At 43.2% G+C, this 27,163-nt stretch overlaps 1 protein-coding gene across 5 annotated transcripts in view; it reads right to left on the bottom strand.

Moving 5' to 3' along the window:
• ADGRB3 (adhesion G protein-coupled receptor B3) overlaps positions 1 to 27,163 on the bottom strand; it is a 445,105-nt gene that overhangs the window by 42,311 nt on the left and 375,631 nt on the right. For all 5 annotated transcript variants that reach the window (XM_028722675.2, XM_028722676.2, XM_028722674.2 and 2 more), the window contains 3 exons: positions 5,043 to 5,193; positions 3,925 to 3,994; positions 1,740 to 1,806 (listed from right to left, as the gene is read on the bottom strand). In XM_028722675.2, the coding sequence (XP_028578508.1) occupies positions 1,740 to 1,806; positions 3,925 to 3,994; positions 5,043 to 5,193 (288 nt within the window). The remainder of the gene's footprint in view (positions 1 to 1,739; positions 1,807 to 3,924; positions 3,995 to 5,042; positions 5,194 to 27,163) is intronic.

A 27,163-nucleotide genomic window follows, 5' to 3' on the forward strand; every position in this document is an offset into this window, starting at 1 on the left:
CACCCCGCTCGGGATGGTGGCGCAGATCTGCCTGCAATCCCGCGACTGCAGGCAGCTTTGCGCGGCCATCTGGAGCGGGGCGGGCTTCGCCCCCGGCTCCCGATGGCCGCGCAGAGCTGCGCTGATCCCGGGCGGCAGACAGCTCTGCGCCGCCATCCCGAGCGGGGCGGGACTTAGCACCCCGCTCGGGATGGTGGCGCAGATCTGCCTGCAGTCCCGGGACGGCAGACAGCTCTGCGCCGCCATCCCGAGCGGGGCGGGACTTAGCACCCCGCTCGGGATGGTGGCGCAGATCTGCCTGCAATCCCGCGACTGCAGGCAGCTTTGCGCGGCCATCTGGAGCGGGGCGGGCTTCGCCCCCGGCTCCCGATGGCCGCGCAGAGCTGCGCTGATCCCGGGACAGCAGACAGCTCTGCGCCGCCATCCCGAGCGGGGCGGGACTTAGCACCCCGCTCGGGATGGTGGCGCAGATCTGCCTGCAATCCCGCAACTGCAGGCAGCTTTGCGCGGCCATCTGGAGCGGGGCGGGCTTCGCCCCCGGCTCCCGATGGCCGCGCAGAGCTGCGCTGATCCCGGGACGGCAGACAGCTCTGCGCCGCCATCCCGAGCGGGGCGGGACTTAGCACCCCGCTCGGGATGGTGGCGCAGATCTGCCTGCAATCCCGCGACTGCAGGCAGCTTTGCGCGGCCATCTGGAGCGGGGCGGGCTTCGCCCCCGGCTCCCGATGGCCGCGCAGAGCTGCGCTGATCCCGGGACGGCAGACAGCTCTGCGCCGCCATCCCGAGCAGGGTGGGACTTAGCACCCCGCTCGGGATGGTGGCGCAGATCTGCCTGCAATCCCGCGACTGCAGGCAGCTTTGCGCGGCCATCTGGAGCGGGGCGGGCTTCGCCCCCGGCTCCCGATGGCCGCGCAGAGCTGCGCTGATCCCGGGACGGCAGACAGCTCTGCGCCGCCATCCCGAGCGGGGCGGGACTTAGCACCCCGCTCGGGATGGTGGCGCAGATCTGCCTGCAATCCCGCGACTGCAGGCAGCTTTGCGCGGCCATCTGGAGCGGGGCGGGACTTCTCTGCTGTCCCGGGGAGATTTTAAAATGCTGGGGGTCGTCAGCGACCGCTTCGCTCCCGCCCGCCAGCATTTTAAGATCGCCCGGGGCAGCGGAGAAGTCTCCGCTGTCCCGGGAAGGCAGGCGGGGGGGAGCAAAGACTTTTGCCCCCCGCCGGCCTTCAGAAGAGGTCCAGGACCTCTTCTGAAGGCTGGCTGTGGGCGAAAGTCTTTGCTCCCGACCGCCAGCAATTTAAAACAGGTCCCCGGAGATTTCCCTATGGGCTTTCGTCTTGCGAAGCAAGCCCATAGGGAAATTAGTCTTGCGAAGCGCCTCCGAAACAGAAAACCCTTTCGTCTTGCGGGTTTTCCGTCTTGCGAGGCATTCGTCTTGCGGGGTACCACTGTATTTGCTTCTCGGAAATCTCCTCAGCCCACGCCCCCTCTGTACAGGCCACACCACTCATTGGCACACATATTATACATACCCCTTTTATAAATACAAGTGCACAAATTTAACATGTGTTAAGAGGGACAACCGCCCTTTAATCACCTGTGTATTTGAGATACTGAAAGTATATGCAAAATAAGTTTGCATTCCTAACTTCCATATCAGAATTTAGAACACTTAACATACTAGCCAGTCAGTGATTATATTTCCATGGTTACTTAAAATAGGTGATTTTAATGTTTACCAAGACAACAGCGGCTGCAGGTCCAACAAAAGCATAGAGAAGTCCTCCTTCGAGAGAGAGCCAGCAACTGGAAAGAACATTAGAAAAGAACTAATAAAAATTAATAAGGTTTATTATTTGTCTGTCTATATATCTGTCTACTGATTGTGGGGCCTCACTGATTTTCTCAGTCTTGGAATATCAAAATGTTTAAGATACTTTCTGTTAGCAAAGTCACTTAAATAACACAGACAGGAGAGAAAAGAAATTCTAATTATATGAGGAGAAATAAACAGAGATTTTGTCTCTCTTATTTCAGGCCTTGTTTATAGCAGGGTGACATTCAACCAAATTTACAGAGGAACAATTCTCTCATATCTACACAGCCAACCAGAAGACATGCTATTTCACCAAGTATCTGCTTAGTTACTAAGCAACACCTCCCCCTCTTGGCTAGATGACTTTAATAACAGAAGTAATCCTTATGTTCAAATGGAATGATCCTGCTGTTGCACTTTCAACACTTTCACAACAAACAGAAAACAGAGATTTATTGCACATGTAGGCCAACAAACCCCAATAAATCAGGAAGTCTGAAAACTAGCCATTTCCAAGACTATTTAGCTGCAGTCTGCAATGTATCCAACCCTGCAGAATGCAACCTGTACTTAATGTTCTACTACAAGGACAGAGCATATATAGCTGTAATATCTTGTGTATTACTTAAGAAATATGAAACCTGGTTTACTTCTATGTGGAAGAATATGTCTGAGAAGATATTGTGTTTCATGTTCGCTAAACATTTCAAATAAACTGTCCATAATTCCCCCCCCCCCCCGCCAGTAACTGAATATTTAACATTTTTCATTCAGCAGTTTTCAAGTTACGGCACCATGGCAAAAAGGAAATCTACCTTCAAGGAAACTCTTTTTTTATGTGTGTGTGTTAAATGCTAAAATAGCTAATTTTTAATACTGTTCAACGTACAATTCTAATGCTAATTTCTCACACTTTGTTGCATTCAAAGCATCTTCCAAGTATTTTTTCACAGGTTGAACGACACAATTTAAGTATTTTTCTGTTAATGCTTCATTGATGACTTGCTTTTCTATTGAAAATACTTCATGAAGTAAACACCAAGTCACTCATCTAAAGCTCCTAATAAGATGTAATGATTTTAATGGAATACATGTAGCACACTCTCAAAATATGGAGCTCTTAATCCATCTAAATTCTAAGTGCCTTTAGAGCAGAGCTTTCCAAATTTTTCATGTTGGTAACACACTTTTTAGATATGCATAATTTCGCAACACAGTAATTTGGTTTTACTAGCAAACTGGAGGTTGAACTAACCCCTTTCCAGCCCTAGGAGGAGTGTGAGGAGCGTTCACATGACCCATCTAATGAGTTGCGGCACACAGTTTGGAAAGCTCTGCTCTAGAGAGCTGTTGAATGCCCTCTGTGCTCTGGGAACTTTAGCTCATTTGCCCAGCATTTGCAAGAGGAATGGTGAAGTAATAGCTGCTTCAAGGCAGCTTTCCCAAAACTGTTGTCCTCCAAATGTTTTTGTCTGTAACTCTCATCAGCCTCAGCCAGCATAGCTCTGTTTGCTGGGGCTGATGGGAATTGCAGTCCTAAACATCTCAATGATCGTGCGCTATATTCCTAAGCCACCTGTTTCCTACTCACTGGCATTCCCTACCCTGCCACTACTGAATCTCATTTCCTTTTCCATATCAAATCCTGCAGAATAGTTGTTCAGGGAGAGATAAATGAATAGGAGTTGATATGGGCACACCATGCCTCCTTTGCCGAACTCTTATTAATCACAGTAACCTCTTGGAAGAAAGGGGATGGTAAATCTGCATTTGAGTAAGAGGCTGTTTGCTAGAAACAACTGAACAAAGAGGCCAGAACAGGCACACTAGGGAAGAAGCCCCAGGCTCAGGTACTTCTGTAGTGCTCTGACAAGATGAAGACAATTTCCCCATTCAATAGATAGCAATTTGATATCCTTTGGTAGCTTTCTGCCACATTTCTCCTCAACTGGGCCTGCCCATTGTTAACCAGTGCACTTATTATTCACCTTTAAACAACTTCCACGTCAGCACAGAAGAGTAAAAATACCCAAAAGCAGGTTGTGTGATAAACAGGGATGGAGGAGCTGGCGGTCATTGAAAACATTTATTATTATGGAGTGACTTACTAGTTACTGGTTCCGTATCCTTTTGTCTTGGTAAAACCTATTGATATAGCCACTACCAATGCTGGTAGACCTGTAAGAGAAACCCCCAGTGATTAGCTTAGTGTCAGGCATGTCCAAAGTCTGTTTTGGGGGCCTAATCCGGCCCTTGTGGCAGTTTATTTCCTGGGGTAAAATCCTTAAAAAAAAGCTTAAGAACTTTGGTCGGCCCCCACGGCCCTTCACTTCATCAAATCTGGCCCTGTTTGGAAAAAGTTTGGACAGAGCATGAGATACTTAATCCCAGGGTCATGGGTCTGAGTCCTCCATTGAGTGAAAGATTCCTGCATTGGGTTGGACTAGATGATCCTCATGATCCCTTCCAACTCTACAGTTCTGTGATTGTATGATTACTTCCCTACACGTTTAATGGCTCTTGCCACAACATATTTGTCAAGTCTCTAAGGTGCCACAATGCCTTTGTGGTTTTTGCTGAAATATGGGCTACTCTCTTAGAATTTATCCAACAATCGTTATTCCTGTGAGCCACAATGCATGCTTCTTATGGGATGTGAAAAACCACAGCTTACTATATTAACCTATAGAGATTGATTTCATAGGGAGGGGTGGGGGGGAAAAAACACCTTTTCACCAGCATGTCATGTTAATGCACACTTCACCTACCAGGAGCTTGTCAACAGTTCAGCTTCCATCCCAGCATGCATCATTTTTATGTTGCTAAGTGACCAGTACATTTGACATAGTATACAACAAAGAAACCACACTGAGCTGTGATGTATTTCAGTAAGGGTCTTTAAAATAAAATAAAATAAAACATTGCTTGTGTTTTTGTTATTACCGTGCTTTACTGAGAATCTGCTAAAGGCTGTAAGTTATGGTGTGATAAACTCTCATAATCAATGAGACATTCATCACCAGCCATATCTTGAAGCAGATCAATAGAATTAAATTATATTCCTGCTTGCAATTCTATAGAAAATCTCCCAGTACTAATATTCGGTTTAGAAACCGTGCAATCTACTACCTGTCAGGATTATTGAAACATGCATTCATGTTCCAAAGGTTATCCGTGCATGAAACATTAAGCTGAAAAACATCTTAGCTGAGTCATATGAACTCACCCCATCCAAGGCATAAAAAGCGTTTCCTTATGAGTCGTGTCCTAATTTTTCCAGTAACAGCCATGTAAGACTGCCACGCTTCCGTCAAAACCCAACAAAACGAAGCTAAGAAGAAGAAATGTAAAAATGCTGTGGTCGTGGTACAGATCCCCTGCAGACAGAGAAAAAGAGAGATTGGTTGTATTTAAAACTCAGAGATAGTCAGTTAATCAAAGAACTGATAAAATTTCAACATTTTGATTTCTACTATGCAACAAACTCAGCTTTTATACCAGAAAAGGATAAAATGTCTGACTACATGCATTAATGTACACTAATTATGTGTGGGATGGCGTGTCTTCTGATGGAAGCCCAGACTGGCCTCTTTGTAAACCATCCATGTCTCCAAGCAGTTTCCTTGTCCCCCCAGTTGGAAGGAACAGTGGTCATGCTGTCATCATAGGGAACACTGAAAGTGCACTGCCCAGATAACAAAAGGAACAGGAAAATAAAGTACAGTACAATTTATAATCCCTGCATTACACAAATGTGAGAATTAGGACAGGAAAATAGTGTCTACCTGGTGTGCACTTGTGTGCAAGAATTCCAACACATATGTGCAGGAATAATGCACCTGGATGCTGCCTTCTATCACAAACTCCTTGCATGTGAAAAGACAGCCCATTGGGGGACAAGGATTTTGTCTATACTGGAGTTTAATGTGGATTTGAAGCTGCTTGTGTCTCTATTTTGGGGGAAGAGAAGCGTCCACATAATGTCTTCCTTGTCCAAAAAGCAGCCCACAATTCCCACCCCTGCTAAATTTGGATGTTTCCGATCCTCAGATAATTTAACGAGGGAAGAAAAAGCAGTACAAGATAGCACATTACCCAACTAGGAATTCATTGACGCACATTGAGTGGGTAGGTCTCTTTAAAAAACCAAAAAGCGTGTGATGGCATTTCTCTGGGCCACATTTATCAACACATTCCCTGCTTCCATTTTGTTTCTATTAGCCCAAAGGTAATAATACCACCTGCCTTTTTCCACCACTTGTAGTATTTGTATTTTTAAAGCAGCTCTTTTGCATAGACCTGCTCTTGTTCTAAACAGCCGTATTACATTTTTAATGCCCATGTAAGTGCAGGAGGCTGGAAAAGGAGAAGAAAGGAAGTAGCAGCCTCCTGTGTGAGTGACTCCAAATCCTTTCCTGCCTTGAAGCAACACATTTATTTTAAAAAAAATGTTGGCTGCACTTATGGTCAAATCTGGTATATAAAAAAACTTGTGTGTGAGCACAGGTAAAACGAGTACCTGCATGCATGTGTACAACACACCTCAGGTTTCCAGAACTTATGGTGCATGCAGAAGTACTAATTGAGGTTAGGAGAGAACCGTGCTCAGCGCAAATGCATCTTATCAAGCACTGCCCACTAGTGTGGACAGGAAACACAGAGAGAGACTTTGGAGGCATAAAACTGAAAGTGCTCATGTGTGGCCAAAAGTGCACAAACCCACGAATACGGCAACACCCCAGTGTGGACACAGGCTGGATATCTTTCAGACATACACTAGTTCTGCTAACCATCCACGCTTAGTTTGAGTAAGAAATGCAATAGGGCAGAAAAGGAGGTTGCTTCTTGTGTTCCCTTTGGCTATGAAACCTTACAAAACATGCATGACACAACAGCTGCAGAGCACTCTTCAGCTTTCGAATAGAACCAATGCAAACCAACAATCCTAACAGTATCTCTCCCCCCCCCAACAAATTGCGAGTGTACATTTGAACTCCAAAGGGGGAAAGGGCTAAGCTCCTTGCCTTATGGAGATTTCACTGCAAACTGCAAATAATTTCAACCCATGGGAAGCCTCTTTATATATTCAGCTGCCATATCTCTATATATTTTGAAGTGTGGTTTACACAATGTAATAAAACTACACCGTTATTTGGGTTATCCCCCTCCCTCCATGCATGTCAGCTTCTACCATCTGAGAGGCTCTTTGAAGCCATCGATAGAAGGCTCTCATCTGACACTGTACCACTTAATTAAACTTGACACAATGGCTCATATAAGTGAGCTTGACTTTCCTATTGGAAGTAAATTATGATCCATCATGTCCCTGCTTTGCATTCACTACAGAGCCCTAGATACTGGAGATTTCATAATATAATATGAAATGGCATAGTAGCACTCTAGCATCAAAGTAACATGGGTAATTTAAAGGGATACACTGCACAGGTTACATTTCCTGGCAGCAAACAGTTGTTTGCAACAGACAAATGAACATTTAAAATTATTAAGTTTTTAGTGTGGGATGGGTTGCTGATGGCTAGGAGAGGATATACTAAATACAATTTATCCCTCCAGTCTCCCATGTGTGTGTGTGGGTTAAGCAGAGCATTAAATTTCCATCCTTAGCAACAAAAATATAAGCTTTGGAACTAGGCTGTGAAGCCTTTCCTTTTCTGAGCAATTCCAGCTCATGAAAGGGAGCTGGCTTCCCCCCATTTTAAACCCCTCTTAACAAACAATCAGACGACAACTTAAAAAGGAAACTTAAAAATAGCCTTTGCTTACTTAACAGTATTGCATTGGATCACAGCAAAGGCTGCAGAACTATGCAGGTAAAAATAGTTCTAGGTTTCAAGATACTTAGTTGATTACAAAAATGGATTCTGTGCTCAAGGACGGTACAGACACCCGTCCATAGCTGTCAACTTTGCCCTTTTCTTGTGAGGAATCCTATTTGGAATAAGAGAATTTCCCTTTAAAAGGGGGGGGGGAGTTGACAGCTATGCACCTGTCTGCACTGGAGACTTGGGGGGGGGGGGAGAGGTGGCAGGAAGAATTAAATGTCTTGGTTTTCCCTGCTACAGTAAACAGAGGAAATGACATCGCACAGAGCTCTCTCTCCACCAATTGCATTATAGTGGTACCTTGGGTGACAAACACCTCGTGTCGGGTTACAGACTCCGTTAACCTGGAAGTTAAGTAAGAACTTTACCTCAGGACAAGAACAGGAATCGTGCACCAGTGGCGCGGCGGCAACAGGAGGCCCCATTAACTAAAGTGGTACCTCAGGTTAAGAACAGTTTCAGGTTAAGAACGAATTAAGTTCGTAACCAGAGATACCCCTGTACTATGGTAAGAGCCTGCTTATCTAGCAGTACAGTTCTGTGGTTGTTTGCCCCTAGACTTTCTAACTGTTAGATATTTGACTGCCAATGTCCCACAATTAGAGTCTTTCTACTCTCTTCCCAGCTCTGTATACAGGCGACAGGCACTTCTGTGGGGAAGGATTTTGCTGCCAGTGTTTATGTATGCAGAGACAAAAGTGGATTTGGCAATTTAGGCACTTATCCTGGGGTGGGTTTCAAGCTCATTTTTTAAATGCTTCATTTTCTGTGATCTCAAATCAGCATCTAATCCAATTCAGTCATAAAGTGCTACTTGACTTCCTGATCTTAAGTATATAAACTGATGTACCTGCCTGCTATACTGGTGTTAAGAAGATGCCTTGTCACAACACAGAAAGAGAGCAGAATTATTCCTAATCACAAAATGATAAATAGAAACAGCATAAACGTGAAGGTAAAGATTACTAAAATACTTCAAAATATATACAAATCATTTATGCAAACCGAATGATATATCCATCAAACAGCACAAGTTTGCTCTGGCTCCCAGATGACTGCAGCTAACCACAAAAACCATATATGTCCCATAATAAATGTTTTAGGCCTTTAGAGTGGCACACGTCTCTCCTTTTTTTAAACAAAAGAAATAGTAGAGCTATCAAAATCAAAATACTTTCCATAATATTTTGTCGGTGAACAGTATTACAAGTCATAATGAAACCACAGAGTTGCTTTAAGTGAAAAGATAAAGGGATGTTGCTCCATTTTAGAGCATCTTTGTTTCATGCAGAAGCTTCCCTGTTCAATCTCTGATGTCTCCAGGTAAGACTGGAAATATCTCCTATGTCAAAGCCACTGCCTGTTAGTCGGAGACATTACAGAGCCAGGCAGAATAAAGGTATACAGCAACTTCTCACAATCAGTGGGCTGAAGTTTTAGGTAGCAAAGCTCACACCATGGCAATCCTCAAATAACTTCCCAGAGTTTAGACTTAATGGCTTGAATTCTAGAAGCCCACTGCATTACAAAATGGGAGAGGTCACCATTTTCTGCTAATAACCTCCCTCCTGTATCTCCCCCCTCAGTACTGCATCGCATGACATACCGTCTAACTTTTTCAAGCCTCAAACTAGGATGCACTCCGAGGCAAGTCTTGTGACCTGCGCTTTTGCACTTTTGGGGGGACAAGAGCACAGCGTGAGAGCATGCAAGGTTGTGGCACCCCAAATGGCCCCTGCGATCTTGCTTAAAAAAGGGGATGTCCCATTTTTTTTCCCTGGGGCACTTGGGAGGTATGTGTTGATCTGGAGTCTCCCTGCCACCCTTAGAAGCAGCTTTTCAAGGAGCGCCTGGGGGCTACAGCATGTGGGGCCATTGTGGGGTGGGTAGAGAAGCTGCTTTGAGCCATCAGAACTTAGCCTGCAGTTTAAATCCAAATCATTAGTTTCAGGGCTGGTGAGCATATGATCTGAGGGTGTAATGAGAGTTGCAATGTATAGTGGTTTGAGAATCAGGCTCCAAGTCTATGCAGAATGTTTAGCATGGCAATTTCTAAAAAGCATGCTATTTTAATCCCCATGAAATCAGGGACAAACGTGTTATTGACTTCGGTGATTAAAAATTTAGGCTCAACACGGTGTACCTGCGAATGCCGGCAGTGACAGGCAGGGAAAAACATACTATGCACTAAACCTACTAACTGGATTATTTTCAGTTACAGGAACAGACAGGGGAGAATAGAAGAGAGGGAAGTTATAGCGTGCATATTGATCTTCAGAAGCAACCACAGTAGGTAGTTGTGGAATCAAACTCTATTTTATTACCATTCATCCTTATATTTAACAGCTTCAGCATGCTATCCGATCATCCCATTCTGGTTGCTTGCCGCCTCCCCTTGACTGGGTAAAATACTGCAGTATACAAGATTGTCCACATAAAAAGATGGTTTTGAAATCCAACCAAGGAAACAAAAATCCCAACCATGTAAGTATACTTGAGCTACTAAGTTTATGACGGATAAAAAAGAATTCAGCGTTTAGACCAAATGCAAGTTGCAGAAGATAACACTTAAATTCAGATGATTAACAGTGCAATTATTTTACTGCCCACTCAGAAATAAGTCCCATTGACTGCAGTGAGGCTTATTCATAGGTAGATGGGTATAAGACTTTAGCCTAAATGTGTGTGTGTGTTTTATCCCCCTCCCTAAGTAAATTTAAAATTACATTTGGTTTTCTTATGAACAATAGAAGTGTGTGTTGGTATGCGGGAGAGAAATCCAATTCTGGATTAGGTGAACCCTGTTACATAGGCTCTGGAGCTCACTGTCAAGAATGTGATTGTGCTTGGATCCCACTTGTGGGTTTTCCCACAGGCATCTAGTTGGCCAGCCACTGGGAGAACAGGATGCTGGACCAGAAGGCTCATTGGCCTGATCCAGCAGCCTCTTCTTATGCTGTTGTATAAAGTTTAAGCTAACACACCATGGCATGCCTGCTCTGGGATCATCTCAGGGTCTGCTCCCCTTCCTTAAGTTCAGCAGAAAGGGAAATTTCTGGTGATAAATTCCTGTTTTATGCATCTCCCGGAGGGTGGGACCTTGGGGCAGCATCTCCCCTGGACGGTATGTAGTGTCCAATCATGAAAATCCTCTCCAGGAGCAGTGTCCTATTCTGAAGGTTCTAGAAAGCCTTCTGGAAACTATACGAGAACTAAATATTCTTCGTTCTGGAGGGCTTTTGTTTAACTTGTCAGGTGGTTAATGGGACAGTTCATAAATGTCACCTGTCACTTTGAGGATTCTAGGTGCAAAGCAGGATGTAAATCAAATAAACAGCATTCAGCACATGCGTTAGGGCTGCCGTGCAGGAGTTGGTGATAAAGATACTCAATGTCATTGTCAGACAGTGGTCACCTGTAGTCTGTATAGCCTTGCATGACCTTTTTCAGTTACAAAACACACAGCTGTTTTCTGATTAAGAAAGTGATGGGAAAATGTGCCAAAAAGTTTGGGGGATGAACAAATTCTTAATTGGAGGATGTGTAAGCATTTCACAAGCAAATTCAGGATGAATGCTCATTGTCAAAGCTCGTTGTCATAAAATGTCATAAAATGAATGAATACACAACGGCGACTGGAAATAGCCTAATTTCCTTTTACTCTGAGGTGTTTTTAAAAGGTCTTAGTCATGCTTGAGACTTAATAAGCTCTGTTGAATCAACATGCTAACAGTAAGTGGAGAGTCTAGGGCATCATTTGGCACTGATGTCACTTGCTGAACGATTATACTATGCTGGTGCAACTTGGTGGATTGATGCTCCTGCATTGACAATACGTGCAACTACTAATATATAGCACAGAAATGGATGGGCACAGGATGAGGTGGGGGCAGAAGTCATGAAAAAACTTGCTTATGGGTTGCATGGTAAAAACATGTTTAGTATGTATGAGATTGCAAGTCACTACCAGGAATATTATGACAGTGGAAGCACAGAAAATCAGAGGATACCCGTGCTTACATGCTGTAGGTGGGACATAAATATTAGGAATTCATTCTGCACAGTTATTATTTGCCTTCCATGGCAGATTTTGTAAATTTTTAAGAGTATTTTTATATTGCAGAGTTTTGCAGCAAGAGAGCTCTTGCCAATGCAGAATCCTTAACTGAAAGATCACCAAGGAAACCTATTCTGCGTGAACAGAACACTGATCATGTTGAGAAAAGTGCACACTCACTACACTGATATAAGGAGAGAAATAAAGACATATATAGTTATGGAGAAAATTGGTCTCTTTAATTTAGTCAAAATGTTCTATTCAACACACATGGAATGTGAATACCTGCACAATACAGGTTTGAATAAGAGTTACAATGGTTGGCTTGGATTTTTCAAGAAAGATGATCTCTCAGCACTCTGAAGTAATGGAATATAATGACCTCCCTCACATAATTTATATGAAGCTGGATGTGATGGCGAATAATTCTAAAATGAAAGCACTTTGTGCACAGTGAAAGTGGTATAAAATTAATATTAATAGCTGGCATTGGGTTACTTTGTGCCATGTAGAAGTAGCCTTTAGCAGTTTGTATTTCTTTTCTTTCAAATGATGTAGAGCAGAACCTAGGAAGTTGTGGCCTACCAGAGGTTAGGTAAAGGGAAAGGAACCCCTGACAGTTAAGTCCAGTCGTGAACAAATCTGGGGTTGAGGTGCTCATCTAGTTTTACAGGCCGAGGTAGCCAGCGTTTTTCCGGGTCATGTGGTCAGCATGACTAAGCCGCTTCTGGTGCAACGGAACACCGACACCAGAGCAGCGCACGGAAATGCCTTTTACCTTCCCGCCGGAGCTGTACCTATTAATCTACTTGCACTTTTTGGTGTGCTTTCGAACTGCTAGTTTGGCAGGAACTGGGACTGAGCAATGGGAGCTCACCACATCGTGGGGATTCGAACTGCCAACCTTTTGATTGGCAAGCCCAACGCTCAGTGGTTTAGACCACAGCGCCACCTGCGTCCCACCAGAGGTTGCTAGACTGCAATCCCCATAAACCCTGGACATTGGTGATGCTAGCTTGAGCTGATGGAAGCTGTAGTCCAATAACATCTGGAGAGCCACAGGTTCCCCATTCCTGATGTACATGGAAGATGAGGAGTATCCCAACTGGATCCAGAACCTAAGATTTAGACGTTGAAGATAAGTAGGTAAAGGTAAAGGGACCCCTGACCATTAGGGCCAGTCATGGCCGACTCTGGGGTTGCGGCGCTCATCTCGCTTTATTGGCCGAGGGAGCCGGCGTACAGCTTCCAGGTCATGTGGCCAGCATGACTAAGCCTCTTCTGGTGAACCAGAGCAGCGCACGGAAACGCCGTTTACCTTCCCGCCGGAGCGGTACCTATTTATCTACTTACACTTTGATGTGCTTTCAAACTGCTAGGTTGGCAGAAGCTGGGACAGAGCAATGGGAGCTAACCCCGTCGCGGGGATTTGAACCGCCGACCTTCTGATCAGCAAGTCCTAGGCTCTGTGGTTTAACCCACAGCGTCACCCGTGTCCTGTTGAAGATAGGTAATCTGGCAATATAGTAATCTCCTATCTAGTACTGAAGTATCTTGAAAATGGAACACTTTGGTTTGGTTTTGTTTTCTACAAAACCTGTAAGTTGATTGTGTATGTGTGTGTGTTTTAAAAATGCCAGGAATCTCATGCACAAGACAGGGAAGTTTTAAGGCTCACTTAATACATGAAACCTTGAACTTGGCTAATAGTCTTTCAACACCCATGTGATATGTGTGAATCCCACTAAGCACTTTAGCAAATGTATTTTTCACTAGCTGCAGTTTCTGAGCCATGCACAAGAGTTCCCCCAAGTACAGTGCACTAATAAAGAACACAAAGTTACCAATGTATGGACCATGGTGGAAAGGCTACTCTTGTCCAGGAATTGCCATAGTTTGTGCACCAACCAAAGTTGGTAATGGGTGCTCTGGCCTATTGAGGTCAGTAAAGCCTTGAGTGACAGTAATGCTCGTTAAAACTATTCCGGGCTATTCATTGGGCAGATGCCACTGATGTACGTTTTCCCCACAGGTTCCAATTACAAGAAGAGATGTTATAACAAAGCATGAATAACAAAATCTGCTAGAAATAAAATAACTGCAATATCAAATTTTATGAATTGTTTATAAAATAAATAAATAAATAAATATCTATCTGAGCGAGACCAGTGGAAGTGAAAGACTCCACCCCGATTATAAGATTTTCATCCCCACTTTGGACCTGTCACTATCTCTCAACTTAACCTACTTCACGGGGTTGTGATGAAGATAAAATGGGAATGAAGAATGATGTATACTGCCCTGAGCTCCTTGGAGGAAGGGGTGCAATAAAGATAAAGAAACAGACTCAAGGAAACCCAATTTGATGCTGATAACCTCTGTGAGAATATTTATGAGTATGAAACTTATTTCACTTTCATTAAATGAAGTTTATATACCGGTAAGTTTCATACTCAGATATATTCTCAGAGAGTTTATCAATTGTCTCTCTGTGAGTCAATCTTCAGTAATGGAGTGTAAGTTCTTATGCAGGCTATATAAGTACAGTAAGTAAGTAAGTAAGTAAGTAAGTAAGTAAGAGTTGAAATAATCTTAAGTGACTGTCTTTGACCTCCTTCAGCTTTCCCCAGTACGGCTATATTGGGACTTGGGTAATTTATAGGGCTTTGGTTTTTTCCATTGCTCTTTTTTAGTGCACTCGTGAAGCAATTTTATCTGGCTCCTGGTGGCCTTAATCCAATTGTAAACAAGGGGTAGTGAAATGCTTCCCCTCAGTTTTTCTCATGAGGAGAAGGCGGGAAATGATCTTAAAGGTGTAAAAGAGAGAAGGAGAGCCCACATTTTAATGTGGCATCTTGCCGTGAATTCTCTAAATGATGCCCTGACTATGCCTGAGCATCTGTGCTCTACAAGTGTGAAGCTCTTAATGCCAGATGGCACCAACTTTATTGTAAATCCTGACCCATCCATATGGAAGTCAGTTAGTGTGGCAAAGTCTACCAGTGGCCCCAGCGGGTAGGGATGCCTTATTAACATTCAGGAGGAATTTTAAAAACATCCCTGTTCACCCAAGCATTTGACAGCTGAAATATACTGACCCTGGCAAGCTGGAACTTAATAGCTGTAAGGGCATTACTGCTTTAAAGTGTCTTAGGAATTTTAAAGTGATTTTAATTGTATTGTTTTGCTGTTTGCTGCCCTGGGCCCCTTCAGGAAGAAGGATCAGGCATAAATGGAATAGATTCCTTTGGAATTCCCTTCCCTTGAATCTTATAGACAGGTTCCATTTTTGTTGTCTTTTTGGTGCCTACTGAAGACCCTTATCTTTCAACAAGCCTTTTTAAGCTGAGACCTACTGCAGTCTGCATTTGTATTGGAATGGTTTTTAAGATGGTTTTCTATCTCCAGCACCACTTTCTGGAGAACATAGGGCCACCCAAGAATAGAGGAATTGTCAATGCTTGGTTCAGTGTCTATGTAGTTTGAGACCATTTTTGGGTAGCCATTGTTCTAAGGTAAGCATTTCAGATGCTTTTGGATTCTGCTTGCTGGGCGGTTATATCTAGCATAGTTCTGATATGGCATGTCAGTTTCCTTGACTGGAAGAGAGGGGGGTGGAGATGGGGATGCTCACACTGTCATTGTTTCAAGGTAACTTGACAGTGAAGTGGTCTTTGGGTACTCTTATCCCACAGACACCACAAGGAGAAAGATATTGGCTTCAGCTTTTCAGTCGCTGCAATTTGCATTACTTCTCCGGTTCTTCAATGCAATCTCTGTCTCTGGAAGACTTAATTGAGCTTTCAATGTTTAACTTGCATGAATATCTGAGTAACCTGCTTCTCCTCTCTTTAATAAACAATTTGCCTTTGAAGACAGATGTCTGTGTCAGGTAGCAAATTATTCTGTTTTTTTCATGCTTCTAGGAAATGCAGTCACAAGAGGGAGGGAAGAGAAGAGAAGAGAAGAGAAGAGAAGAGAAGAGAAAGCTGCTGCACACTTCAGATATATAAACAACAAATATTGGAAATCCAAACCAATTCTTAAAATCTCCTCTTTCCTACATCCCTGGATTATTATTTTTTAAGTTCTTAGATTCATCTTTTTTTTATTAGTGTTGTTGCTAAATCCAACCATTTGAAAATTCTCCACTGATTTCAGAATACTAGTTTGAGCCAAGCTCCCATGATATTCAACAAAGAGATAACATAAGGAATTTGTTTATATATTTCTTGTTAATTTGTTATTTCAACTCATGGCAGCACAAAGTTTATTTGGATTCTCCAAAGCCCTATTAAACATGAAAGCGAATAGAAAGGGGTTAAAACCGTGGCTGTTTTAAGGTAAGGTTACCAGATTTATTTTCAGTGAATCTGGGGACACTTTTCAACTTCAATGGATTTTGTCAGGGGACTGATTTGTAAATCCGGGGACTGTTCCCGGGAAACGGGGACGTCTGGTAACCTTATTTTAAGGGGTATTATAAAACTGTTCATTTAACAAAGAAACGCACCCAGTATTCACAGTGACACACAGGCAGTTCCTTCTGTGCTCTGATTTTGTGGCTGCTCCTTCAATGCCCCACCCCCAGAACTGCTGCCACAGAGACAAGGGAGGAACCGTGTCTCAGCGGTAGAGCACATGCTTTGCCTGAAGAAAGTTCCACATCCTACTCTCCAACATTCCTCAATTTATATTTTACCATATAAAAACATTAAAATATATACCTACATATTTTAGCACTGATAGTTCTAGATCACCCTTGGCTAAAAGGCATTCAGCTGGAGAGGGATTTAATGTGAGCAACATGTCCTCTCTTCCACACTTTAGACTGTGAAGTAACATCAGTGCAGCTTTTGTGAAACTCAAGTAATCCCTGCTTGGGTCCTTTGTTCCCTTTGGGTTTCTGTTCCCAAATATTACTTTTAACTGCCAACACCTCTGCAGAACAGGCAAAGACCAGTTTGTTCAGTTTCTTAGCATGTTGCTTCATGTAGAGATGGTGGCATTTTCAATCACCGTTCGCTGAATGGCTTCTCGCGTTCATGCAGAACAGCTCTGTAGCCATGCCAGTTTTCTCAGACCATTTAAGACAGATTGGGCAGCAGTAGTGGGGATTTATCCCACAAACTCTGGCACAAGTAATTCCTTTCCAAATGTTTCTTTTGGAAAATATTCCCTCCTTGGCCTTCCTTTGAGTGGGCTCTAGAATATCTGTAGGTATTTGGATAGTTATTATAGAAAATGTGTTTTTAATTTTCTTCTACAATTTGTTTGCCACTCTTGAGAGCTTGTGCATACAAGCAGCATACAAGTTCCACAACAAAAATAAAAATATGTATACAGTAAAGAAAAGCTGAATATTAAACATGCTTTTTCTCCCTTGGAAGGAAGCACCTAATGCAGTCTGCACAGCTTGCAGCACTTGGAGCTGAATGATGCTTAGAGTCTAACTGCAAGCAATGTTAATCTCACAGCCTGCCCTTGAATGCCAGTTTTTTTTCTTGCCATGGTGGGATCCTAGTCCAGATCAGAAGCCTAGTGTAGGAGTGGAAGAGAGTTTATCATTTTGCTGCATTGTGGTCCTGATCTAAACTGGTCCTCTCCAGCCCCCATGCTTGAAATTTGTATTGGGGAGAAAAGCTCCTATTGGAACAAATGGGTCAGAGAAGTAATACTGCCTTAGAAAATAGTTCTGCCAAAGTATACAGTCCACAAAGTTGAAATTTTATTAATTGCAACTTTAGAAAACAACATGACCCTCAGTGCCTCCTATGTTGAACAGATATTTAGACAAGATAAATGCACATCCTTCCAAGGCAAAACAAACTTACACATGTTAATGTTACGATAGCTAGTGACAATTGGAAAAGCCAGAAAGAAGAAGTGAAAATTGCTTGCAATTGTACATAGCTTATAGTTAGGATTTGTCAAGATGGCCTGGTTCACATGGCATGGTAAACCAAACTATGGCTTAGCAAGACAACGTGAATGTGCAGATTCCTGTAGCAGAGCTCGCAACCTCTTGGCTCCTCATCCCAGGTCCTTTTTACTGCTGCACCATACTGAACTAAGCCAAGGTAGCTCAGCCATGAGACACTTAATCTCAAGGTCGTGTGTTGAAGCCCAATGTTGGGCAAAAGATTCCTGCATTATAAGGTTGGACCAGATGACCTTCATAGTCCCTTCCAACTCTACAATTCTATAATGTTTGTCTTCGGTAAATTCAATGCCATATGCACAGAGTCTTTGATCTAACCAAATATGCACTGAGCAGCCTAGGCTTGCCACATGTTGCCTTTTAAAAATGATGGATAGATTAGATAGATAGATAGATAGATGATAGATAGATAGATAGATGGATAGATATATATAGATAGATGATAGATAGATAGATAGATGATAGATGATAGATAGATAGAAGATAGATAGATAGATAGATAGATGATAGATAGATAGATGATAGATAGATATAGATAGATGATAGAATAAAACATCTTACCAAATATCTGTTTAGTGGGGGATGATGGAATTAAGGGTTGTCTCCAAGAAAGCAGTCCTGTTAGCGCAAGGGCTTCTGCCCATGCAATGTGACTTCCTCTCCCTTTCGCTGTGCTCCCAAAATATGTTCTGTGGTTTCACCCAACCCTCTGGAGCAGATGGGGTGGGGTGCACAGAGAGAAGATGAACAGAACATCCCACTGCACAGGCAGAAGTCCTGGCACACAGCAAAATTACTTTGTTGAATGCAACCATAAATACAAGCTTCTGCTCGCCATCTTGGATCAGAAGGATTTTGGCTTTCAAAAAAAAGATATTGGAGAAGCACAGGTGTTGTAACTCTTCATCCAATTAGGCCTGTGTAAATGGGAGGAGTTCAGGGCCCAGAACCAAATGTGGCCCTCTAGGCCACACCCTCTCTCCCCAGCCCACTTCCCTGTACTGGTTCTGCTCTGCATTCTGCTTGAGTGCTTTTGCCTGGCTGGAATGTGCTCTTGCACATTCAGTGCTTCTCGCTTGCCTGTATGGAGGATAGACTATGCCTGAGTGTGTTGAGAAACTAAGCTGCTTCACATTTGTTGCTCTGCCAATCTTTGGCTCCGGTCATACCCACTACTGGCATGTGGCCCCTGAAGAGTTGTCCAGAAGGGAAAAAAGCCCCTGAATGGCTCTCCATCCTTGCCAAGCTGAATTAGGATGTGAATTGTTTTTCAAAGGATGCTACCCTTTCTGACTCTAGCAGTTCCAGAATGTTTTCAAGAGCCCTTCAGAAGCACATAAAGCCTTTCCCCCCTTTTCCTTCAAAGATAAAATGGAAAATGAAGAGAAATGCCCTTGACAAGGCTACAGGCATTTTTATAACAAAGCTTCATAATTAAATATTAGGGCTATAGATGACTGGCAATCACATATTGGACATGTGCCATAGCCTGGTTTAATTTAATAAAAGTCTGCTGGCCTGCAGTATTCACAGGTAGATAGACGATTGCATTAACAATCACGTAATGTAAATGCAACACAAATTAGAGTTTAGAACCAAAATATTTCCATAGGTTGTTTCTAGAAGGACTAGTCCTGCAGACCCAGGTCTGGTTGTTTTGGAATTGGGTAGTTTTGTCCTTTGTATGAGAGATAACTACATCTCGGAGCCCAATGGCCCAAGAACTGAAGAATAATGCCAAGGGCACAATTAACACCTGCAAGAGCAAATGAATGTGCAAAGCTCCTTAAATGGTTTGATTTTCTGCCCAGGAACTCATCTGCAGATACACATTTTACCTATCTCACTGCTAACTTTCATATCTTCAAAATTCCAGCTACAGAACATTAGAAATCATCACCATCATCATCTAAATCCTTACAAATTACAAAGTGGACTGGTGAGGAAGAGTCATCTTTCAAAAGAAACAAAACAAAACAAATACAGTACACCTAAAACTGGTAAGATTGGTATCACTGAGCAGGATCTTGCCAAAGCAAAACAGTTTCATTTCCCATTGAAATGTTGAAATGATCAGGACTGAGAAATGTTTTAGGTGACCCTTGTTTGATGCTGGGTATTTATTTAGATACAGGACATTGTAGCCACACTAAACATACACCTCTCCCTCCTCTCTTCTGACTAAATGGCAGGTGCAAGTCTTATGTGTGTTTGGAATATATGAGCATTTCCTCATCAAAGTGTGCATGCCCCCCCCCACTCCTCCAGTACAGATAATGCAGGTATTTGGGGGGCATCTGCATTAATTGGTGTTTACCACAGTATACTTCCATCCCACATGCGCCAATATCGATTCAGATTTCATATTAGATCTTATGAACAGAAACTGTTGCAATTTTGAGGGCGTTTCCCTGCTAATCAAAATGATGGCTGGAAAGGGAAAATCAGCAGCAATTCCATTTCTCACTATTAGTGATTAAAATAAGTTGAAGCAGCAGCAATCTGGTTTTATTGCATGGCAGCCTGCCATGGTATAGGATTAAAATAGTGTATTGATTTAAACCCATCCACTTTACAGTTCCATATCAGAATCCTCTAAATAAAGAAGAAACAGGCACCTTTCCCTAGGAAATGCACACTGCATATGAGATCAGTGGGAGAGCAGCTGAAACAAGAAATTATTTAATACCAGCAACTGTCTGGCTGGATGGAGCATGCAGTCTTCAGTGTATTCCCACTGCAGGTATTCTGACTTTCCCATGTTGTCTCTGCTCTGCAGAAAGCCATATCACCTGCTAGAAATGTCCTTCAGCAGTTTACAACAGGATAGTCCCTGTTTAAGAGAACGAAAGAAGCCACGCTGGACATTAAAAATGTCCCACTAGTGGAGAGCATTTCAGTAACTCATGGCACAGAGGCACTCTTACCCTGACCTTACAATTGATATGCTGAAAAGTTGGCTGTGCTGAAAAATTATGCTCCCCCCCCCCTTTTAACCACTTTCCATCAACAAATGAGGGAAAGAAAATTTCAACGAAATTCTCAAAGGTGGGGTGCAGCTGTTTTGTTGTGCAGACTGTGTTTTTTTAGATGGCCAAGGGATGTTTGCGAGTGCAAATAATCTCTTTGGTAGTCTGCAGCCTTCCTGGGTCCCCACTCTTCCTGAAAACCCCCTGGCTTCCTCTGCTGTGCTTTTCTGCACGCATGGGAAGGTGGAGAAGATTCCTACTGCATGCCTGACAGCTGTTCATGGGGGGCAGGTTTATGAGAAGCCCATTTGCTTTTAAATAAATCATTGTGGAAAGATTGTTTTTAAAGCTAAAAGAAACAAACAAAATAAGCAAGCGCACCAATCTAAGGTGCTTAGTAGCCAGGCACCCATGCTTCCCATACTTCAATTAAAGCTCATGGGGAGATGTTCTGAGGTAAAGTCTCCTATGCCTTTCTTTTTCTACAGTAAATATAGGCAGGTGTGAAACTGGAGAGTGTTGGAGAAATGTATAATGGAAAGAAGAAATACATGTAACCCCCCCCCCCCCAAAAAGCATGTTTACTTCTCATAAAATAGGCAATTTTGAAGAAATTCTAAAATGCCCAGAGTACGAGACAGAAAAATAGGAGTGGGGGTTTTTTGGGAGGGGAAGAGAATTTTTTAGAAACTGGAGTTCAGTCTCACTCAACAGAGCACTAACTCAAGCTAACTCAAACAGATATAAGTAATGGCAGTAATTCTTTCCTCTTTTTGTTAATTTTTATATTATTAATTGGCAGTAATTCAAGACAACTGGTTCTTCTACTACATGTTTCAGAGGATGGCTAAATTACGAACAGGCATAAGAACCACAACTACAACAACACCACACAGGGTTGAGGCCATACTCATGTGAGGCTGCTTCTCACTCCCTCTTTCTGGCAACAGTCCCACATTTTGAAGCTCAGACACCTGGAACAGAACCCCACGAGGCTGCCAGATTCATTAGAAGCACCTTCTAGTAGGGGTGCCAACTTGAATAAAATATTGTGGGGGCCCAGGTAAGCCCTGCCCCACATAATCGATCCCATGATGCAGTGCACACACACCATTTGAATGGGAATGCCCATCAACTTTGTGGGGGCCTGGTCCCTTAATTTTTTTTATTGTGGGGGGCCAATGCCCCCCACAGCCCCTAGGAGTTGGCTCCTATGTCTTCTACACATGCATAGACGCGCCCCTCCAAGCACACAGAAGCACTCACAACAAAAGAGAGGGGATTGTATCCAGCCCAAAAGACCCAATCACTGCAGGGGATTGAACTAAATGGCCCTTGGGGTCCCTTACAATTCTACGATATTATGATCATACAGTACATAGTTTTATTGCAATATGGTAAGTTTCATACCACACAAACACCTGCAAAGGCCCATACCAACTCTCCAGAGACTTTCATTTCTCTATCATGTTAAGGGTCTCCACCAAAATTACTGTCCATTTACCTAGAAAATTATGTACATATGTTGTTGTTTTTTAAACTCATCTGCTTACTGTTAAAAGAAATAACCACACCATGTTCCTCAATGGCATTCCTTTAATTTTAACACAATGAATGAAGCAAGGGAAATGTTCCAGCCATGTGTTAATCAGGTGTTAATGGTTCTTAAGGAAGTGTGAATGCCTGCTAAAGAGGCCTTAAAGGCAACTGCATAGGCATTATAAGGCAGATGGAATCAGCAGGAAAAAGTCTTCATAGCAAAGATTCCTAACATTTTATTGAATTTTTCCATGGCTTCTCTAGAAATAATCTTTGTGCATATCCTATACACAGGATCTCCTTCCTTCTGAATTTGCATGCTTGGATTAAATTTGTCAGAGTTTTACAGCTGTACCAGTGGGTGGGGCTAGGGCAGGGGCATTTGCAACATTCATGCACCCCCAGGTCTACAACCCATCACACTCTTTTATTTCATTAGATTTATACCCTACCTTACTTCTAGATCTGCCATCCAGGCACTGACCTGCCACAGACCTGCTTAGCTTCAGCAGGGTGGTGGCCTTATGTGCATTCAGACAACACACTGGAACCACTCACCCACATGCAGACACACACAGGCACAGGCAGGCACACATGCACACATCTGATGGGGAGAAAAACAGGTGGGAGTGGAGTGGGCTATCATGCAAACAAAGAGACGGTAGATTGTTCCACCCATGCAATGTTCTGCACTTCGGAACACCTGGGAAGAAAAACCTCCTTCTTTGCACTCTCCCCATTTTAAAGCAGATTTCCTTAGACTGTGGCACTAGTGATCTGTTTCAAAGAGGGTTTCCAATTTTAAATCCAAGTACCATAAGCTGCCATCCTCCTTGCACCAGTTTCCATCATCTATGGAATATTTGGCCCCCTCACACACCCATAAGCCATAGTGATTTCCTTCCCATTGTCACTGTATTGGGAGTGGCTTATACAGAATGCTCATATCCCATCAACCATTCATACACAGGCAGCAAAGCTAACCAGTGTGTGTATAGGTGAATCAGGATGGGTGGGCTTGGCACCTGCGCTGGGCCACAGGCGACACATATGGGTTGCCCAGTGTCAGAGACAAGGTGGACTATGCAACAGTATCTGGAAGTTATAATGGATGACAAGGTTACAAGTCTTGATTGCCACATTCCACTTGTAGGTTTGGAGGCAGTGTGGCTCTGAATACCATCTGCTGGGGAACCACAGCAGGAGGAGGTTATTCCTCTCATGTCTTGCTGGTAGGCTTCCCAGAGGAACCTGTTTTACTGGAGTTGGGTAGAAGCTGCTGGACTACATAAGCCTTTGGTCTGATCCAGCAGGGTTCTTACTTGGTTCTTAGAAGCAGCCATTTCTGATGCAGCCTTGACTGTGTTTCTCTGCATTGCAAAGTGAAATTCAGTGTTCCTCAAAGTCATATTGCTGTAAAGCTCTGTGCCAACTTTCATTTTACCTCCAAATTATAGATAAATGTCTATCGTTGAAAAGTTGTGTAGGAGTAGATATTTGCTTCTCTTTTAGGATTTTTGGTGCTTATTTGGAGAGATATGGCTGCTTACATATGCATGTATGTATAGGTAAGAGATTCATGCTTAATGAGGAAGCATGATTTGTGTCCCCTAATAAAGTGCTTGCGATCATTGCACTAAGAGGATATATGTTTCCTGTAAGCTGGCCTTTCACTGAGGATTTACTAAAAAGAGAGAACACATTTAAATATCCATGACTTCTAATTTAGAACTTTAAATCATGCCCAATTTGGCTGGCGGCTTCTTGTTTAGACTGCAGTCTCCTTGAGGAAGGAACAATTTCTCCTTCTCTGCTAGCTACACAGCCAGTCGTTCCAGCAACATTCAATACATTTGTGTTATTAATCAATGATGCTATAAATTAGGGCGATGCTGTAATAGCAGTTTAATTTCAGTATTGTCTTCTCCCAGTGGAAAAATGAGATTTCAAATGAAGTCTAGGCCACAGGGCTTCGGAACAATTCTGAGTGGTTTGCTTTGTACATTATCTCAACAGTTGTGTCAAGCTGCTAAGCTTACAGACCTCAATATTTAGGCCTGAAGCACACGTCCCAATGAGGGCAGAATTTTCAGTAGGTGCTCAGCTAAATCTGTCACTGCCTAATAAATGACTCATTTGTGTGGTTTTTTTGGTGCCTCTCGTCATTGATTTTAATTCGTCTCTTTAAATATGCCATTATTCACCCCACTCCACCCACGATTCCTTTCCTCATTAATATTCCCTTCCTGATGCATGACAAGCATATCATTTCAGGAGATAAATGGTTCCCCATCCTTCAAGGTGTTAACACCATGACAGCTTTATGGTAAATCCTTGTTACTAATTATTTTAGAAGTAGGGCTGTGGCAACATCTGGATGAGGCTGCAATTTTGCCTACCTCTCTCCCTTCTATCTGTAATTAACATTGCTATTCTTAGCTGCTAAGCACAAATCTTAAGTTGTGGTACTTGGCTATTTCATTTTGCATCGAGTTGGGTGGCAGCACGTTTGTTTTCCACCCATACTGTACTCTATTATCTTTGGTTGATATCACTATGTATAGAATGATTTTCCATTCTCTCTCCCCTCCCTGTGCTCTTATGCTGATGACACTCTGCTCAGCTAATCAATTGATCCTTGCAACCTGCATTGGCAGAACCATTTCAACACTGCCTTACAAGTTTCCTTGCTCTGACTCACAAATCACTCGGATGCCGAAGATGAAACCTTTAATTAAGGAAATTCAAGGGTTTTTTTGCAGATTTGTAGCGAGCTCGCTAGCCCCTAAAGAAAGCCGGAATGTATTCTGGCAAAGTCAAAATGCTGCACCACACTCTTGGCATGTATCACTGCCTCGTGTCAGTCACTGTGGGAAAATTGGAAAACGAGAAATGGCAGACCACAATGTGGTTTGCCAGTGATGGATCCAGATAAAGAGACAGAAGTTTAAAAAGCAAAAGGAGCTTGCTTTCCATTCTAAGGCTACCCCCTTCCCTGGCCAAAATAATAATAATAATAATAATCAAGGTTTCCTGTCATTCATAACAGGGCTGGGAGCACTCTAGTGTAGAAGAGATGCTCAAGCATTGCCAGTGATTAAGCAGATGGAGATATGCTCAGCAGCAACTGAGCACTTAACAGGGCCTGTGAGATGGCAAGGGAGGCCAGGAGGAATCCCAGGGCTTGGTGTCCTCAGAACCACATCTGATGCTTCCCAAGAAAGCCACTTAGTGAGAATTCTGCATGGCTCTTCCTTGACATGGAGACTTTGAGGAGGTGTGAAGCTTCTCTGAGGCTTTGGGAGAACAGAGGAGAGGGAAAGTCTCTGCGGTTTTATTTTTCTCAGAGTGTGCCGCTTGAAAAGCTGCAAGACACAACCTTCCTCAGCTACTTCGGCATTATTAAGCCATTCCAGGTAGGTGCCGTTTCATTATCGGACAAGCAGTCCCTGGCTCCAGTCACCATATGGGCACCTGGAACTCAGCTGCTCTGGCAAATTACTCTCTTTCTGTCTCACCAGCACATGTTGTGCTTGTAAAATCTGGCTCGATGCTGCACAAGCCAACTGGGTACTCATTCAGTGTATGCTGATTCTTGTCTAGTGGACTGATCACACGCTGGGCATGCATCCAATGTAAAATGACCTGTGGATTTGTGCCACTGCAGGCCAAGCTGGTGGTGAGGTGCCACCAGCAGCCCTGGAAATGGAAGACAAATATTCCTGGCTCATTTCCAGCCACGGCAGAGCCTCCTTGAAAGTGCCTTACCAGGAACTGAAGCAAATCCTCTCTCCCTCCTGCCACAATGCTTTCGTTAAGCCTACTACTACTACTATTATTATTACTACTACTACACAACAGTACCGGAGCCAGCAGGAAGAATCAGGAGGTGTTAGGACCCCTTAAAATAAAATATAAAAAAGCTTAGGGTATTGTAACGAGATGCAAACTGGCACACCGTGAAGATGGTTTTGCTGATCTTTGAAGTTATTTTGATTTCTGTGGTAGTCAAGGCAACCATTGTACAAAGCCTCAGCAGGAACGAGAAAACTACCCAAATGGAAATAAGAGAACCATGCAGAGTATCGCCAGTTTGTTCAAAATGTCACCTATCTGCACATTTAGATCAACACACTGACTTAAGTTCAAAATATAATAATGCCACATCAGGAAGCTGGGGCAGGTGGCTCTCTAAACCTTTGTACAACTCTTGAGCACTATAGGTTTTTCCTTCCCCCACCCTCTTCCTTTTCTCTCTGCTGCATTCTATTCGTCTTGGACGGTTTTAAAGAGTAAATGTAACACAATTCTTGAAATTATATATACGGCAAAATAACATTGGCACACAGAGCCATGTGATTTGTTCCACTGTCAATATGCACAGGGAATTCATAAGACCCCTCTTGGATCAGGTCGAAGCCCCATCTTGTGCAGCAACTTGTTTTCATTTAGATGGAAAGCCCTCAAAGCAGGACGTGAGCAGAACATGATTCTTCTTACCAGTGATCCCCAGCAACTGGTAGACAAAGGCAACTGGTAAGACAGTGACAATTCTGGTGACCCTCCACTGAATACAATGGTGACATTTTTATACACCTCTGAGCCCCCCAAACTGTGTTGTGTGAACAAGGCCAATCACTTTCCAAGCATGGGTTGAGGGTAGTTCTGCACAACCTGTGGCCAGCTAAGCAAGCCTTTCCCAACCTGCTGCTCTCCATACATTTTGGACTACAATTCTCAGCGGGCACAGTCCAAGACATATGGATGGCACCAGGTATGGGAAACCTGGGATAAGCTGAATACAACCCAGCACTGGCCACAAATGGAGCCTAGAGAATTGTAGTGTGGGGTGGGGGTGGCAAGTCACATTACTTTTAACCTACGTTTGGTAGATTACAAGATGTGTAGGCCTAATTTTAGAGTGAACGTGCACAAGGTTTGTTTCTGAATGCGGTCGATATCTTTTTGAGATGATGGAATACGTCCTAGGAATTCAGT

This window comes from Podarcis muralis, chromosome 3 (assembly GCF_964188315.1).
Source record: "Podarcis muralis chromosome 3, rPodMur119.hap1.1, whole genome shotgun sequence".
In the NCBI taxonomy this organism is placed as follows: Eukaryota; Metazoa; Chordata; class Lepidosauria; order Squamata; family Lacertidae; genus Podarcis; species Podarcis muralis.